Source organism: Hoplias malabaricus, chromosome 18, assembly GCF_029633855.1.
Source record: "Hoplias malabaricus isolate fHopMal1 chromosome 18, fHopMal1.hap1, whole genome shotgun sequence".
Lineage (NCBI taxonomy): Eukaryota > Metazoa > Chordata > Actinopteri > Characiformes > Erythrinidae > Hoplias > Hoplias malabaricus.
Window position 1 is genome coordinate 10,993,841 of NC_089817.1, and position 18,618 is coordinate 11,012,458.

The window sequence follows — 18,618 nt, forward strand, 5'->3', positions numbered from 1 at the left end:
TATTTTTTTTCTGAATAAAGCTATTAAATAATAATGAATGAATAAAGTCATTCCAGAAAACTCTGCAATAGATACATTTTCCCAAAACAGATGATCAATGGTTTCATCATATTGGTGACTGAAAGGGCAGTCTGGCATTGCAACAAGGTTACATTTAGCTAGTTTAAAAATAAATGTATAACGATAATAAATAATAAAAAAATAATTTTAAGAGAGACTTCACAACTTTGTTGGAAAGAAAAAGAGAGCTCTCTTCACTCATCCCTCGCCTCATGCTGTGACGTGACGTTTCTCCACCCAGGCATGTTTCCCTTGCTGGGGAACAGACAAATCTCGCGAGATGAGCTCAGCTCCGCTCGGAACCCGCCCCTGAAGCGATGCCCTGCTGCAGTGTGTGTGATGTGTGTGTGATGTATGTGTGTGTGTGAGTGTGTATAAAGCAGCAGTAGCGGGAGCGCGGCGCGGCCGTAGCGCGAGGACGAGTTGCGGCAAGGTCGGCACAGCATCACAGGATAAACTTAGCTAACCAGAGTCAGAGACGAGCGTTCAAGCAGAGCTCAAAGCACGGACTCGCTTTGTGTCTCACGCTTTGTTTTTAAGCCTTTGTCGCGGCTTCGGGAGCTCATGAGGACCTGCCGATGCTTCTCGCGCCAAGAAAGAAAGCAAATAAAAGAAGTCGTCCGCGAGCTTCAAAATATTAGCGTTCTGCCGTTGGAGGCGCGCGCGGTGACCGTTACAGTTTAAACACGGCTGCTCCCTGAATGTGAATTCTGAAGTTACGGCTAGCGTCCGGGGCTTTTCTGACTGCTGTACCGTTAGTGAGAGCGGATATAGCTAAGCGCTTGCTCTCGGCGTGTGAGACAATAATAACTAGCGCATCACTCAACGTTACTAGCTACTTTTCCGTTGTTGCTCTCGTACACGAGTGTCGCCAGTGTCACCGGACGTGGACGTTAACATTCACAATTTCGGTGCTCGAGCGGTGGCCTTTACAGTTTAAGAAAAAAAGTGCCGGCTGGTCTTTAAACCTTCTTGTTATTTTTCTTTTACATTACTCGTTTATTTCGCTACCGCGTTTAGCTACGCGCTTTCTCTAGGGAGGTAACGACCAGGGCATCACTACTCACGATACTTAGTGTTACGACTTTTTTCTTCGTCCCCATACACGAGTTTCAACGGACCTGAGGGTCACCTAACCCTGCTCCAGGAGACAAAGCCACGTAGAGTCTCGCCATGTCATCGCCGCCGAGCCCCTCTGTCTCTCCGCCAGAAGCGGACTTCCTCGCGGTGGACGGCGGCTTGAAGCCGGCGGGTCCTACCCCCAGTCAGAGCCGCTTTCAGGTGGATCTGGTGGCGGAAGCGGCGGCGAACGAGAAAGCCGCCGCCGGCGACAGCGTGGACAAAGTAGCCGAGGAGGCGAAGGGCCGGTTCCGCGTTGTGAACTTCGCGGACCCGAGCAGCGCGGCCTCCAGCCCCGATGCGGCTCCGGCGGACGGGGCGCAGAATGGGGATACGGTGATGAGCGAGGGCAGCCTGCACTCGTCGACCGGAGGCCAGCAGCACTATCACTACGACACGCACACCAACACCTACTACCTGAGGACTTTCGGACACAACACCATAGACGCCGTGCCCAAGATTGACTTCTACCGGCAGACTGCAGCGCCCCTCGGAGAGAAGCTCATCAGACCCACCCTCTCAGAGCTGCACGACGAGCTTGATAAGGTAAGGCCCTCAGTATGTGGGGATGTGGGTCCACAGTGTCAGTATGCACATTTCTTGGCCTCCCTTTCCTTTCAGCACGACCAGCTGCGCGGATTTGAATGAAAAGAAGTCGAGCATCCAGTTCTTCCTCAGAGCTCATGTGAACTGCAGTTTTCCTGTCCCCTACCCTTAAAGCCTAACCCCCGGTTCTTGGGGGGAAATAGTAGTACTTTACACACAGCTGTACAAATGAGCATCCTTGAATTTGGTTATAACAGTCTCTGTGGGACATGGGCTCCTCTGCTGTTTCTGAATTTGTTCAGACCATTCTGACTTGCCTGTTATAGCACACAGAGGCAGCAACTTCAAATGGTGTTTTTTAATTTTAAAGTGAATTGCATCTCATAAAAAACCTGTCTTTTTTATGCAAATGGATCCCCATTTACATTTCTTAGCCTCCTTTGCTTTGTGCATAATCAGCATAATATTGATTTGAATAAAGCAGGAGAATCAAGTTTACAAGCCTGGTGAATAGCTGGGTTGTAAGTTTTAGTTTTTCTTACAGCAATTTCAGAGGTGTCGTATCTTCCTCTCTTTACCTTTTCTGGAGAAAGAGAAGTATTTCTGTCTGCAGGTCCTGCTGTATAAACATCTGAGATTTTGCTTATGGATTATGCTATATCTAATTTACCCAGAACATCTCCTGAGAAAGGGTGACAAGACGGTGATGCAGGAAGTGTGGACAGCTTGAGGGTGTTGTGGTTGTAAGTACAGTCTTCACCTCAGGTCACAGGGTGAGGAGTTTGTGTTCTAACAGTTTCAGTGTGGGAGCTTCAGTTTCCTCCAGTATTGGGGGGGAAGAAAGAAAACCTCACATTTGCTAGGTTTAGTGTGCGAGTTTAATTTTTCACAGGTGTGTATGTGAGTGAGTGTGTGATGCCGTCTGACAGACTGGCACTCTGGGAAGCGTGTGTTCCTGCTTTGTGTCAATGATTCTGGGTTGGCTTTGAACCCAGTGTGATCCAGATCAGTGTATAGTGGTTACAGAAGATTGATCAATGAATACATTTCCTGAAAAATTAGCAACTAATACAATGTGGGAGTTTTGACTACAGGTTTAGTAAGAATAGAACTTTTTCACAGTTCAGAATATTGAGTAATGTTTAAGGCAAGTATTCGGCCTCTCTACACATTCTGTTTTGTACTGCACATGTTGACTTGCCTACTGTGCATACCAGGTAGCATTTATTTTTGCAGCCTCATTAGTTGCAAGTTAACTGACCCATAAAAATGCAATTGACTATGACACAAAACACATAAGAGATTTTAATTTGTAACAGGAGCACCTAAAGTGCTGGAATTAGAGGCATATGATTGGATTTCAGAAGCTTCAACGGCAGGTAGGGATAATCAAAGCAATTCATTCAGCAATTGATTTTGCTGACTTTTCAATACTGCATAGTTTGTGAGATGACTGCACGTGTTTTATCTGGTTGCATGTTGTGAGATTATGTAAGTGCCTTTAGGAGAGTAAATCTCTGAAATGAGGGTAGTTCTTGTTTGCAAGTAACATTAAATGAGATAAAATGTGGTTGTCGTGTACAGCATGAGATGGGGATGTTTATTTCCTTTTAGATAAATTTGAGACGTGCTGTGTGTAGTATGCTCTCTTAAAGCAAGTTCATTTTCTTCCTACTAAACTGCACATGTTCAGTAATAAGCTGTGCGTTAAAAAATCTTTTCTTCTGAGGTCCACTTTTGAGGTCCATTGACACAAAGCAAAATAGGGGCACTGATTTAGAATTTCTGACAGTTAAATTGTAAAGTTATTTAAAGGTCTACATTCCAACCGAAGTTTTTTTTTTCCCAGGGAAAACTTGGAAATGCAGTATCTACTGTGTGCATATCCATCTGTCTGATGAACACTTTCATGGGTTCCTCATTAATTTAGCTTTGGCACTTTCTCTCTTGTACTATTGTTACTTTATGAAGCCTCCAAACACTTAACTTTTGGGCTATTCTGAATTACTCTGTGTATCACATGTTCACTGTAAACACAGAATAGGGAACAAAATAATGAAAGAGTAGAATATTCTTGCTTTTGCCTGATAGGACTCAGTCTGTACTTTAACTCTGTTCTAACTGTCAATCACTTTTTCAGTGAAGTAAGATGTCAGTCATAACTAATCTTGGCAGGTTTTGTTTGACTCTCTTTCATGATTATTTAAAACTGCTTAAAATCTTTTTAGCTGCCAGCATGAAGCAGCTGATATATTTATTTTTTATTTATGTAGGATATTTAAACATTTAATATTCAATTTCCAATGTTTAAATATTCTTATTAACTATGTTTTTGCTAAACTTTCATTGCTCTTTAAAAGGGTGTAATTGCATTATGTCGTTATATTATCATTATACCCGTAAACTATGACCATCATAATTAAATGCTCTTAAAATTACAATAATTTTGTTTATCACAATTATTTATGGGACAATATATTGACCACTAAAACAGTTATTATGAAAGGCCTAAATCCACCTACCAACATTTGCAAAACTTGTAAATGTTTGCTGTAATAGTTTATGCTTTAAAGTTACAGATTGCCTTAATTTAAAAGTATTTTTAGGTACTTTTAAGTCACATTTGTAGACTGGTTCAAACACATTCCAAGTCTCCACTGAAATCTAGCCAGCAGGTATCTTCAATGCTTGACCTAAGTTAGAAAAATATGCCCATTTGTGTACTGTCAGCTTTTTGTATTCTAAAAACATGGTACTGTTAACGTTTCCAGTGAACGTATATGCCTAAAACCATCTGCTTATTTTGGTCAATGCCAGTTCTGTTTAAAGGAATGCAATCATATGTTATGCAATATTTGTGCTTGAATGTAAAGTTGTCAGGTTCTTTGATTGAACTGGTTTTTCCAACTGTAGTTAACTGACGGATGCTACTGTACTACCATTCATGACCGAATGGAAATTCTGCTTTATTGACTGCCCTGAGTGGATCTTAAACAGAAATCAATGTGTCCATTTGGTTTCACTCTGGCCATTAAATGGGACTGGCTTTGTGATTTTACCCTTCTGTGTTTACCTGCTCATTGCATTTTTCTTCAGTCAACATTAAATTCATGACATGCTGACAGTGTTATGTCATGGGTACACATTGCTTTCACAGAACAGTTTGACCACAATCCCATTGGAGAATAATTTGTGCTCAGTGGCTGCACAGTTTACACTCCATGACAGCAGAGGGTCTAAGCTGCAGGAAGATAGTGGTGGCTCACTGTGTGCCAAACCTAAGCATGGAGCTGCATGATATTGACCAGCCAGAGGGAAACCCTGACGGGGCAGATTTATTCAGCACAGTGCGGCCGAGCAGAAACAGATTGTGCTGAAATATTGATGTCTTCTCCACGGTCACTACTGAGCGAGACAGGGAGAGGGGCCAGCTGATTTTTCTAATGTCACCAACACAGTGTTTCTGGTGTTTGCAATGTAGCTTAGGATTGTCTCAACAGAATAGCTGTGTAGCTGTAGCTGTGTATTGTGTCATTAGGAAAAAATTTAGTTATCTGTAGTTATTTAGATTTGATTGTTAAGTCTGGAATGTTTCTTATAGTGTAATAGCACTGCTTCTATCCACAAGCCAGACTGATGCTCCATTTCTGGGGGAAAAGTGTGTGTGGGGGGGAAAAAAAAAAAAAAAAAAAAAAAAAAAATATATATATATATATATATATATATATATATATATATATATATATATATATATATATATATATATATATATATATATATATATATATATATTGCTGCAACCATAAATAATGATTTGTGTGGAGTTCACTTGGCCTTCATCATGATGAGTGATGTCTTCTTAGTAACATGTTTTTCCAAGAGAAAAAAGTGCCTGTTCCTCATCTGTTGTTATCGAAACTTAATTACTTTCGATAAAACCAATTAAGTTTTGATAACAGCTGATGATATCAATCAGGCACTTGTTTCTCCTGGAAAAACATGTTACCACACTTCCTTTTCAGGGCTGGGAAGTCAGAAAAACATGAAACATGGTCTCAGATTGTAGGATGACCAGGTTTGTGCCTTTTGTCCTTTTTATCCTCTCCAGTTTCTTAGACATGGCGCTTGAGTGATACCTGAGCCCCATTGAATTTTACTGACGACGGTGTCCTTCTATTGAAGGGTCAGTGACGTGATGTGAAACTTGATTCCATCACATGATCATACTGATCCCCATCTGGCTAGTACATTAGCGTATATAATGATGGAAAGAGGGACCCTTCCATTGTTGTCAATCCAACAACAGTTATTTAGTTAGTTAAGTTTTTCCTCTGAAACAAATGGTTCAGCTTTAACAGGTTTACTGCTACTGGATACTTCTTTTCAGTGTTTGAAGATTAAATGTGTTTTTCTAATTTATTTTAATGGATTTAATAGCATTTACGTGGGATCTATATAAACCATGTCTAGAAAACCCATTATAATGTATAACTTTTTTTGGTGAAGTGTTAGCCAAATTATTAATTGAATACTTGTGAAGCTAAGTATTAATTGTGCACTTTTTTATCCTACAAATATTTGTTCAGAAGGGAAATGTAGTCAGGGATTGATGTTGCCTGAACATATTCTACCCATTAATTTCAGACATCTCATCTGAACGATATTTCAGATTTAACACTAAATTTGTGTTATTAGTGTGTGTTTATCTACTATGGCTAAATTCTTTGTGTGCAGTCTTTTATTATAATTCTTATTTAGCTCTCAAAATGTATTGTCTCATTAAATTTATTTGTGTTTTTTTTTGTTTTGTTTTTTTTTTGTGCAAGGGACTTGGCCTCCCTTCCAATAGTCGCTGTGATAATTCAATGAGCAGAATGTACCAGGTGTGCTTTTAAAAGCGAGTTCATACTGGAAAAATGCTCTGATCACCTAGCACTCACTGTCCTGTGTTTCCATAGTGATGCCAGTCTCTTGGGTAGGCATGATGGGTAGAAATGTGAGCAGAGCACAACAGGTAGTCTCCAGTGGCCAAGCTGATGATGGCGCAATGATACAACTCATTGCTCTTTTAATCCTTGTTAGGTCATATCCTTGATTTTAACTTTAAACATAAGGATATTTTCATTTTTTCCCTCCTCTCCTCTTTTAAACACCATTAGTGACCTTATCATGGCTAAGAGATGTAGAAAAGCAATTCCTATTGATCTAAATAGGGACTGAACATGCAGTATTATTGAGTCAACATGGAAAAACAATAAAACATTGTAAATCTTGTTGTGCTATAAATGTTGCTTAATAAAGCATCTTTAATAATATGTGTAAACCCACCAAAAGGCTGATGCTTAGAGCCTGCAGTGTGACTGCTGTGTGTCTTCCTGTGTAGTGACACAGACTGTCTGCTGCCTGTCACTTTAACTTTCTGCAGGGGGATCAGGCTCTGCTCACTCAATTCCTATTCTCTGCTGTGTCGTGACCCTGCTGCTAGGAGCTCTGAGTGTTTTTACCCTCCACTTCCCTGGTTTTGTATTATCCTAGATCTTAATAGTGCATAGTTGTTGGTTCTGCTACATTAGCTGGGATTATGCCTTATTTGTTTATTTTCTTATTTGTAATCTGTTCCAGGTAGCTGAATGAATGTTTCAGTTCATAAACATGAGCAACAACCCTCTGGCTGGATTGATAATTGCACACAATTGCCCAAAATCTGTTTTTTCATGGTGGGCTGTGCTGTCACATTCCTGTTGAACTCATTCAGGGAATTTGCCTACCTTATAGGTAATCAGACTACATTTAAAAAATGCAATGGACAACAAATCTGTTTTTATGCTTCTTAGAAAAATAACAGTACTCAGCATTATGAGAAGTTTCCAGAGAAAGAATACAAGCAAATTATTTGCTCACTGGAAAGACTTTCTCTTTAATGGTAATAGTTATGTTTCCTAAGTAAACATTGAATTGCAGCTATTGCTGTAAGTAGAAGTAAAACTTGTAAAGTTTCTCAACAGTCACGAGTCTGATGTCAGAAGCAGGAAAGAGCAGGCTACAGACCTCCTCTGTATCGTGATTTTTGAGACAGACTGAGAGGCCTTTTGTCATCTCAGTCTATGAGTTTAGCTGGTCTAACGTAAATGCTGCCTAGTTTGGATTAGGTTGGCAGGTAGTATGAAGTGGAAGCAGAGGACAGACTTTCTTCCTTTTCTAAATTGTAGGCTCTTTTTAAATGAAGATACAGATCATTGATAAAGACGGTTTCCTGCTAGTTTTTCAGTTTTCTAGCTATCCAGTCTATCTACTTAAATTTCTGTTCAATATTTTTTAATCGAAGTCTGATTTTTGTTGCTAAACACGTTGTAACATGTTTTATGAAGCAACATTATATCATTATAATTTGTTAAATCCAGTGTTATCAGATTTTACCAATGAACTCCTACAAATGCACAGGAGGGATACTGGGTTTTACTGGAATCTGACTCAGAATAAACATTAGTATAAACCAAGTGCCTTTGAGGAAAAAGTAAACTGTGACCTTCACAAAGGCTTAGTTACTGCTGATTTTCTCTCACTGCTTGTATGTTTTATTTGGAATTCTCCCAAATAATGATCCAACAGCTCTAAGGTCCAGCATGGTCTCCTTCAACCTGACTGAAAGAACATCAGGGACGCCTTTACAGCTGGTTTAAAAACATGTCACTATGAAGGCACATTCTTTAAAACCAGTTTTGTTTAACTGAAAGAGTATGATTCTAAAAGTCGATGTTTTATCCATTATTTTGCTTTTTTTTTTAGTTGGAGAGGATCCGATCTGTTCTGTTCTAAGTGAACCAGATTCACCTGCCTCATGTTACTGATAGTGTTTAACTTTTTGAATTGTTTTAAATTACAGTTTTGATCATGTCTCTGTAGCAAATGATCAGTGAGCTCCCAGCAACAATGAGAAGCTTTGTTGCACAGTAAGGAAGTCTTCTTTCTTGAGAGTTCAGTGAGCCCTTATTGCATTGCTTTGTGTTCTTTTTCCCATTCTTCCAACATATAATTCTATAGTTCTGTTTTTCCTATATATTTCTATGTAATACTATGAGTTACTATGACCTGTTTTTCATTACAATATCCAGAAAAGTTGAATCAACCACAGAGTGCATTCTACTAACAATGGAGGCAGCTTTGGCCTAATGGTTAGAGGACCGGGCTTGGTAAAGGAAGGTTGCCGGTTCGATACCCGGGACATCCATGGCTGACGTGTCCTTGAGCAAGACACCAAACGCTCCCAGCAATGGCTGCCTGCCGCGCTGGGTGTGTGTTCACAACCTAGTGCACTGTGTGTGTATGTTCACTGCCACAGATGAGTTAAATGCAGAAGACGCATTTTATTTTATGTTGTACAATGACACATAATACTTACAATGTTTGCAGCATGAATTGGTTTAGGTTCTGTATCTGTCTGAACCACCAGCATGGTTAATGTAGGCAATAATTAAAAAAAATGAAACTCAATGTTTTTCTTGTTTTTGAATGAGAACTGATATAACTGTCATCAGAAATATTCAGCGGCTCAATATTCTAGGTTGTCAAACCTCTCAACGATCTAGAAGCATTGACAATGAAAAAGCAATGTGCTGAATTGCACCTTTACAGACAATTTAGAGAACACTCTTCAGAGCTTGAAATAATCTGAGATCTGAATGTAGAGCTGCAACAACAACCAAACTGTTAGAATGTTTGTTTGGCTATTGATAGGAAATTAATAACCATCCATCCATTATCTGTAACCGCTTATCCAATTTAGGGTCGCGGGGGGTCCAGAGCCTACCTGGAATCATCGGGCGCAAGGCGGGAATACACCCTGGAGGGGACGCCAGTCCTTCACAGGGCAACACAGACACACACATTCACTCACACACTCGGACACTTTCGAGTCGCCAATCCACCTGCAACGTGTGTTTTTGGACTGTGGGAGGAAACCGGAGCACCCGGAGGAAACCCACGCGGACACGGGGAGAACACACCAACTCCAACTCCTCCAACACACCAACTCCTCACAGACAGTCACCCGGAGCGGGAATCGAACCCACAACCTCCAGGCCCCTGGAGCTGTGTGACTGCGACACTACCTGCTGCGCCACCGTGCCGCCAAATTAATAACCTAATACTTCAAATACTTTGGTAGGAAATTAATAACCTAATACTTTTGACAATCACAATTAGGATATTTATAAGTATCTTAAAGATCACCTTTCATCTTAAAATGTTGTTTGTAGAATTGGTTTCTTACAAAATTTTGCTCAAATACTTTGCATTTAAGGTCACTAAAATTGAGATTTACGTTCTCATTTTTACATTTTCTTATTGCCATGCATGGTATTTATTTATTTATATAAGACCCCTTACCCCTGTTTCTTTGTCAGAATAATCTAGAATTGTCAACTTTTTGTCTTGTCTGAGCATGTTTCTCCCTGCTGCTTTTTAACATGGCCATAGGCATTCACACAACATCAGGTGACTATGGTGCAACAATGATCTATTCTAAGCATAAACACAACTCACAGATTGTCTGGTTGTGTGTCTGGCTGAAGCGCTTTTGTTTTTGTGAACTCTTTGATTGGATTTATGCACTTTGTCTTGATTCACTAGTGCTGGATTGTACCAGTGGCTTTGAGTGAGGCCTGAGAGGTTAGGTAGCGGCCGAAAGTTTTGTGTGTGTTATGTGTTCCTACATGTGGGAGTCGTTTATCCTCTTCCAGCTGGTTTACCACAGTGGATTTGTGGTTCCGGCTAATCACAATCTATGAGCTGGTTTTCCCTCAAACTTCTGGCTGAACTACATTCAGAAAGTTCAGTTGACACTGACACTGGTTTCAGTCTTCTGTAGAACCCACACTAAATCACCCAATGGGTTTCATCTAAATAAAATAAACCAGGAGTTATTTGTGTAACTTTGTCTGTAATAGGTTTCAGTGTTTAATATTATCATAACAGGTTTGAAACGTTTGTGGAGCATTTTTTTTTGTTGGTAGGCAGTGTATCAAAGGCGTGTGTGGTGTGTTAATAAACACGCACAGGAAGTGAACTCATTCCCTGGGGTGATCTACAGCCAAGTCCTCCATGGATAGAAGTCCATGGAAACTTGTGTACTGTGACCCATGTGATACTGCTTACTGCACAATGATGTCTTGAAATAACTGATATTACTTATTCATCACTGTTCTTGCATACAGAGGAATTTGACCTCTGTATTTACCCCATCCATGCAGTGCACACACATGCACAGAAGCTAGGGACAGTTGGCACATGTGCTTGGAGCGGTGGCCAGCCTTATCCAATGGTCCCTAGGGAGTAGTTGGGGGTTAGGTGCCTTGCTCAAGGGCACTTCAGTCAAGACCTCCCAGGAGATTGAACCGATGACACACGGTCACAAGGCTCGTCTCTTAACCTCAAGGCCACGAATGCCCCAGTGTCATATACAGTTTAGTTCAAAGATAGCACAGTACGATCACTTAATTCAGGAGATTCAGTAACATATAATGAAACCCTGTGATTGAAGACTAGGGATGAAGGCATCTGACATCCAAGACCTGGGCTTGTTCTTGTATCAGGTTATCATGAACAAAGTACACTTTTGAAGGCACCAAATGCTCAGGCAAATTGGAATACTAATTGCATTTTCTAGACAAAGGTGTCTTTGAGGGAAAGAGAGTAGAGCACTCCACCTCTAACTTTTTTCAAGGTGAACTTTATATTTGGCTGTTTACCAGGGCTCTGACTGGCTTCTCTTGCTGTTGGTTGTTGAGCATATGAGAAAATCCTCGTTTCCTGTCTAGAAACTGGGCAGATTTAAGCCTTTCATGATGGTTGTAGAGTTGGGCCAAGCTGGATAGAGGCTATGATGCAGTGTTTAGTTCCATAATGTAGTTAACCATATGGATGTCAGGTGAGGCCTTTCTTTTGATTAGAGGTGTAAAGATGAATCATAAAAACTGGGCATCTCATTTCAACTTGCATAATAAATAAGAAAAACTAGGATTGTTGTAAATAAAGATTTTAGAGTAGTTTGTAAAAACATGACTTTCTTGCCAAACCAATTTTATTGTCATTTTTATTTTATATGCACTGTCTTTCATGACAGTTGTCACAATTTAGTGAGAGAAGAACATTCAGTCTGATGTGGCTCTCAGATTTTGTTTTAATGTATATATACCAATACAAAAATATTTTTAATGTCAGGTTTAAATTCTTAGGCAAAAATAATGTTTTTGATATGAATTTAAACTCTTTTGGAAGAAGTGCAGTGTCAGACCTCAGATAGCCTTTTGCCTTTGATTGTAGTCTTTAAGAACCACTGTGATCTCAATCAATTGTGACTTTGACTGGCTCCAATTTGGGTTGTGCATTAATTGACTAAATTCTCTTTAGTTGAAAAACGAGCAATACCATTTCTTTTCAATGTTCATTTGGATTTTAAGTTGAGTAAGTTAGGAAATACATTCAATGAATTTTTCTTTTGTAGCAAAACTAAATCAATTACGTTTAGTAATTTGTCAGAAATCATATTGTCTGGGTTAACATACTTTATTTTAAACTTTACCTCTGTTCTTTTTTTTTCATTTCCACATTCTCAGGCAGAGTAGAACCAAATGAACTGCAGTACATTACCACATCCTTTAATTTTATGCATTTCCGGATTAGTTCTTCAAATTATATTAAAGAGCTCAGCAAGTTTAGTAGTGTAATAAGTTTTCATAGCAGTAGTAATAATGTTGTAGTGAGATAGGAATGCAGATAAAATAAGCCCAACCCACAATGGATTGTTTATGACATTTTCTTACACCCCTATTAATTATATCACCCAAAATATTGTTTACAATATTTTATTAGAACTCTCCACCTTAAATTGTCCCACAGTTATTGAGTAGACCAACTTTCCATTCTAATTAAAATAGGGTAGCAATGACCTTGTGGTGTTGGCACAATGTTCAGTTCCATAATATTTGGTGGGACAGTTTAATTCTGTTGCCTTCAGAACTTTCCTGTCCACCTTAAATGGAGCAGTGAAGTGGCCCTGGTAGAATTATCATTTTCCTTTTAAACTTATTCTTTGCTGGGATTAGTAGTAGTTCATAAAACCATTCTGTCTGTTAAATAATTATAATTAAATGTGAATTAGTGTTGCAAAATTTATCCTCATAAAATGAAAAACAGCATATTATCAATTATCTGTATTAAAGTGTCATATTCTTTTAAATGCATTATATGTTTTCCCTCTGTTTATTTAAATCTCCCTATTTATTAAATCTCCATTGTCAAGCTCAGAGGAAAAGTCTTTTTGTATTTTGTTAGACAATTTCACAAGAAATGTTGCATGGAACACGATGTATGTCACATTATGCCTTGTTTTAAACCTAGTAGATTGCCCACAACTCTGAATGACTCTCCAGCATTTCTAATTTGAAAGCTGTATCGTTTGGCTTCTCATAAATGTCTTTTTCCCCATTACTGGAACTTTGGTGAAGGTTGAGTGACAAATGCTTTACACCTGATGGCAATCCAGCAAAACTCACATTTCTGGTCATGTGAAAAAAGGTCACGTTTCTGCTGACTGATGTAATTTAATGAAAGCTTTACTGTGACATGATTAATTAAGTGTGTAACAGAGCAGAGAATGTGAAAATATAGTGTATGGGCATCATTCCAGGACTTTGTTCCCCTCCTTATTATGGTAAAAGAGCTAGGTAAACATAAGTATGAAATGTGGTCTTGCTCCATGCTCTTTATTTTATTAATTATTTTAAACCACTTTTACAAATCACAATTATGCAAGTGTAGAGGAGCTCATCAGATTCATCACATAAGAGCAAAATTGAATGACATGGCAAAAAGAACACACCCTTTTTCATCACTGTTCCCTCACAGCTGTTCAAGATGCTCCTGCCAGAAACACAGATTACTCTGATCTCCCCATACTCTGCCAGCCATGACGATGCCACATGAAGTGTGGACCATGTCTATTTCCATCCTCAGGCAGTGCAGGGTAGACTCATTTTTTTTATAGTGTGTGAAAGACTTGACTTGTCTCCATGCCATTAAACACTGATATATCTGCATTGGCTAGCTTTGGCATGTGAAATTTTTGTACATCACCACGATTACTGAAAAATTATAAAGCTGTATCTCAGAGTGTGTATGTATATATGTGTGTGTGTGTATATGTGTGTGTGTGTGTATATATATATATATATATATATATATATATATGCATGCTTGATTTAGCAAAATATTGTAGATCTACCATGTAAAATAGAAATAAAGTACCCTCAGAGCATACAGAACAGGAAAAACATGACCTTATGGTATTATTGCTTTTAGTGATGTGCCTCTTATTGGATGGTTGTCTGAGGTAGTGATGGAGTTGTAGTTGATTGAAAGGCAGTGGGCAATCATCTAGGCATGAAATATTTACGATTGACAAAAAAAAATTACTGTGATCTCCAGTAAGGTCCCCCAGAGTATGATAATGTAGTCACTTCTAACCTCTTTTCACCTTCAGCATGTCTAGTGGGCTGCTCAGTTTCAAACTCTGTGGAATATAGAAGTGCCTCTTCTCGGTAGAGCCTCATTATTTTTTGAGTGTCCTATTCTGACAGAGGATGATGTTGAATCTGCTTGAGAATTCATTATCTCAAGCTTCCTGAGGTCCTCTGACTCACAAATAGAAGAAAGTTGGAAAGGGAGGAACATGACTCATATCCTGAATCACTGGGCTATGCCCCCATACTGAGAGATCACGTATTGTTTATGATCTGACCTAATATTGGTAAACAATTGCCTTTTCCATTATTTTTGTTCATCCTTGACCATGTTGTCTCCTCCAAAACTTCTGCAATTTGCCTTTTGTCATTACTTTCACAACACATTATTCTAGTGACATTCAGTTGTACTTTGAGTGACCAGTATGTCAGATTCAGTCACGTAATGGAAATATTCCATATTTTTGGCCAGACCAAATCATAAGATTTAGAGATACACACCTTGGTAAACTCTTAGTCCCTGGTAATACTGCTCAGTTGCATGACATCTAATCAAATAAAATTTATTTGTGTCTCATTACAACTTATGTTGTCACAAAGTAACTTCACAGAATTCCAGTAAAGATAATGTTTTAATATTGCCCAGGTCAGCAAGCCAGGGGCAATAGGGACCAAAAAAAACTCCCTCAGAGCTGAGGAGAAACCTTGGGAAACCTTTGTTTTTTAATACAGAAAGTGTGAACATTACCAGAGTGTGGCTGATGACTCCGGCAGATCTTACTATAACTGCCTCACTAAAAGGAGAGTGGGGTGGCACGGTGGAGCAGCAGGTAGTGTCTCAGTCACACAGCTCTGGGTTTGGGTTCAAGTGTGTTTGGGAGGTTGTGGGTTCAAGTCCCTCTGTGGGTGACTGACTGTGAGGAGTTTGGTGTGTTCTCCCCATGTGGGTTTCCTCCGGGTGCTCTGGTTTCCTCCCACGGTCCAAAAACACATGTTGGTAGGTTGGTAGCTACTCAAGTGTCTGTAGGTGAGTTTGTGTGTGTTGTCCTGTTTAGGACTGCGACCCCATCCAGGGTGTGTTCCTGCCTTGCGCCCAGTGATATAGAGTAGGCTCCAGACCTACCGTGACCCTGAACTGGATAAGCCGTTACAGATAATGAATGAATAATGAATTAATAAAAGGAGAGAGCCAGAAGGGTACACCGACACAGTAGCACCCTGAAACATTGACATTGATCCACACCACATTCCTTGTGGTTGTCCTGTAAACATTTTTGAATGTTGTTTACTATTGATGAGTTACAAACATCTTAACATATATACAATGTTTCTCCCTTTGTATGTCAATCTACACACTGCTGACTCTGAGAATATAAGCTTGCTAATGGCATTCCATATAGGCTATAACCTAAGTACTTGAACTTGAAGTCACTGAGGCTTTTGTTCAAATTAATATAAAACTTGTTGCATGTCTGTACAGCACATGGTCTCTGGCTGGGCCTATGTACCCCCATGAAAGGGGCAAAATCTGTGGCCCTTTTCCATGTTCTTCTTTCATCCCCACCTTAGTACCTTAAAGTCTCTGCAGTAGCAAGATCCAGGCAGTGCTGTTAATTTCACGAACACAAACACGGCTCATGTTGACAGATGGCTCAGGTGATGATGCACCCCAGTGCCCCATCACATGCTGGCATACATGCCAAAGATGCCTTTTTTTATTATTTATATTGCATCAAAACACACCTTAATAATAGACTGACATTTTACTGATGTTTTCGTTCAGATTAATAGGGTATCATGTATCACAGATGGTGATTTTATTGCATTTAGCCAAAAATGGCATTTCAGTGCTTCTTGAGAAGATACCTGGTCTTGTGTTTACCTTCTTCGCTCCTGAAAACATTTAAATTGCAGCATGCCCTTGACTGTCCTCTGATTTATGATTTCACAAATCACAAATATTGACTGATTGCTTTTGAAGTTTTCTAAGCCCATATCTGGCATGGTTTACAGCTTTGCTAGATAGCTGGTTTGCTAAGGATTTCAAAATGTCATGCAGGATTATTGGGCTGGTTTGCAGGATATAAAAATGAATTTGATTGGCTTAGGCTATTAAAGAAAAAATCCCCAAATCTGATTGGTATATTGTTTGTTATACAAGGTCAGTTGAATTGAAAATAGCTTTGAATGAGATCAATGTTAGAAAATAAACATTTAAGACTGCCCTTCTATGAGTTAAATTCTGTTGCAGTTAACTTTTCTTTTGGGGATTAACTTATCTGCTGTTTTAATTTTGTTTTGCAATTCAACTCTCTGCTTCACCACAGAAATATTCATTTTAATTAGAGTTCATTCCCACCCAAGACAGAAATGTGTGAACAAGCAGCAACTCCACATTCTATGGTGGTTAAATATTCTTTAGTTAATTCCACCGGACTTTATTATGACATTGAACTTTGGTGACAGATTCCCTTTGAAAGTTTTGGTTTTATTTAAACCAGTTTGAAAGTGGCTTCAATCAATGTAGACTTTTGCATATAGACTAACTTTTGGTATAGGAATGTAAAATATATTATAGTATGGGAAACCTTTATTCGATTAATATGCTGTTAAAAGTCTACTTTTATGATTCATCATTCTTGGAAAGAACACATTCAGTACCTCCCAAGGTCATGCAAATCTCCCAGTAATAGTAGTCTGCATGACATAATGAAAATTCCTTCTAGTTTGTATGCCAACTACCCCGCAAAGAATTTGTGTGGTTGGAAAAGACTAATTGTGCTGTTTTTGAGAGATTAGCTCAAACTCATAAAACAAAGTAGCAGCTGTACCTCTCAGCCTGTGCCCTCTCAACACACGCTAGCATTGAACCTCTGCAGTGTCAATACACCCTCAAGCTCATTGTTGCACATTGGCATTGAACAGTTAACCTCATTTTCCACATGGCTCATGCTGAACCATGAAGATGGTAGGTCTGCATGTTCTGGGGTAGACCTCATAGTTCAATACTTCATTCACAGGTGGCCTTGATGACTTCAGGTCACATTGTTTTGCCCAATCTTTTGGCCCAAGGTTTTTATAAGACTGAGGGACAAACAAATTTTTGTAGTAGCTGGTTGTAAAAAGGGTTTTCTCTTGTAGTGGTGCTATGAGAGGCAGCTTTAGGGTGGTTATTGTGCCATCATTTACATACCTAAGGCAGTGGTCCAGTGAGACTTGAGACGCTGTTGCCTACGTCACAGCATTGTCCCCAAACAGAAGGGAGTCTTCCTGTGTTTGACCTTCCAACAGATACAAGGGCGGATAACCCTGTGTCTATATTTGAGTGACTCTAACAAAGCAAGTGGGGAGGGTATGAGCTTTAGGGGAAAAGGAATGAGGGAGAGGAAGCTCTGACAGGGTTTAGAAGTCGTTACTCTTTGAGCAATGATGAAAGCTCTGCTGTCCAGCTGAGGGCTGTTTTTTTCCAGGCACAGATTAATTCTGGTCTTTTTGCAACTTACTACACAGTCAGTGGTGATTCTCCACTAAAAGCTTTTTTAGTCTAACACTTGGCCAATAAGCAGCCTTTGTTTCTGTCCTTATTTATGTGCTTATTTGTCCAGTTAATTTTGCTCGCTTGATAATAATCGCTTTCCTCATCTGGAAAATGAAAACATCATAAGCTTGTAGTGGCAGGAAGCAATTTTACTTTAAGCAAGATAGTGAATTGTAATGTTAATTATGTCATTTATAGCATGAATTGTGGGGCCAAAGTATATATAGTATATATTATATATATTATATATTATATATATATACTACTATATATTATATATAGTAGAATTCTTAATTTTTTTTTTTTTTTAAGAAATCCACAAATTATTCACAAATGCTTTCTACTGCCTTTTGTTTGACCGTTTAACATATTCTGTTATTTGACGTACATTACATTACTGTTAATTGTGATCCCTTTCTGTTTTGAAGGAGCCATTTGAGGATGGATTTGCCAATGGTGAGGACCTGACTCCTGCTGAAGAAGCTGCAGCCAAAGAAGCAGCTGAGTCCAAAGGAGTTGTGAAGTTTGGATGGGTCAAAGGAGTACTGGTAAGCATTTTTATATCTGGATGTTTGCACAGTGTATGTGGGAAAGCGCAGAGAATTAACGCAAAAAAAGCTGAAAAGGTTTTATTGCATCGTCTAGTTATTTAGTCACTATTCCACACACTATACACACTATTCTAGACCCACCGCGACTCTGAATTGGATACGCGGTTATAGACAATGAATGAATGAAAATCAACAAAACGTTCTTTGGTGGTATATCATCTAATATTTATTTTTAAATGAAATAAACAAGAAAAACACTGATGCCGGTGTCATATATTATATTATT

General features: G+C 39.1%; 1 protein-coding gene across 2 annotated transcripts in view; it reads left to right on the forward strand.

Moving 5' to 3' along the window:
* Positions 1 to 428: 428 nt before the first annotated feature.
* Positions 429 to 18,618, forward strand: part of slc12a2 (solute carrier family 12 member 2) — a 41,419-nt gene continuing 23,229 nt past the window's right edge. For both annotated transcript variants that reach the window (XM_066650983.1, XM_066650984.1), the window contains exons 1-2: positions 429 to 1,725; positions 18,210 to 18,329. In XM_066650983.1, the coding sequence (XP_066507080.1) occupies positions 1,234 to 1,725; positions 18,210 to 18,329 (612 nt within the window). In that variant the 5' untranslated portion in view covers positions 429 to 1,233. The remainder of the gene's footprint in view (positions 1,726 to 18,209; positions 18,330 to 18,618) is intronic.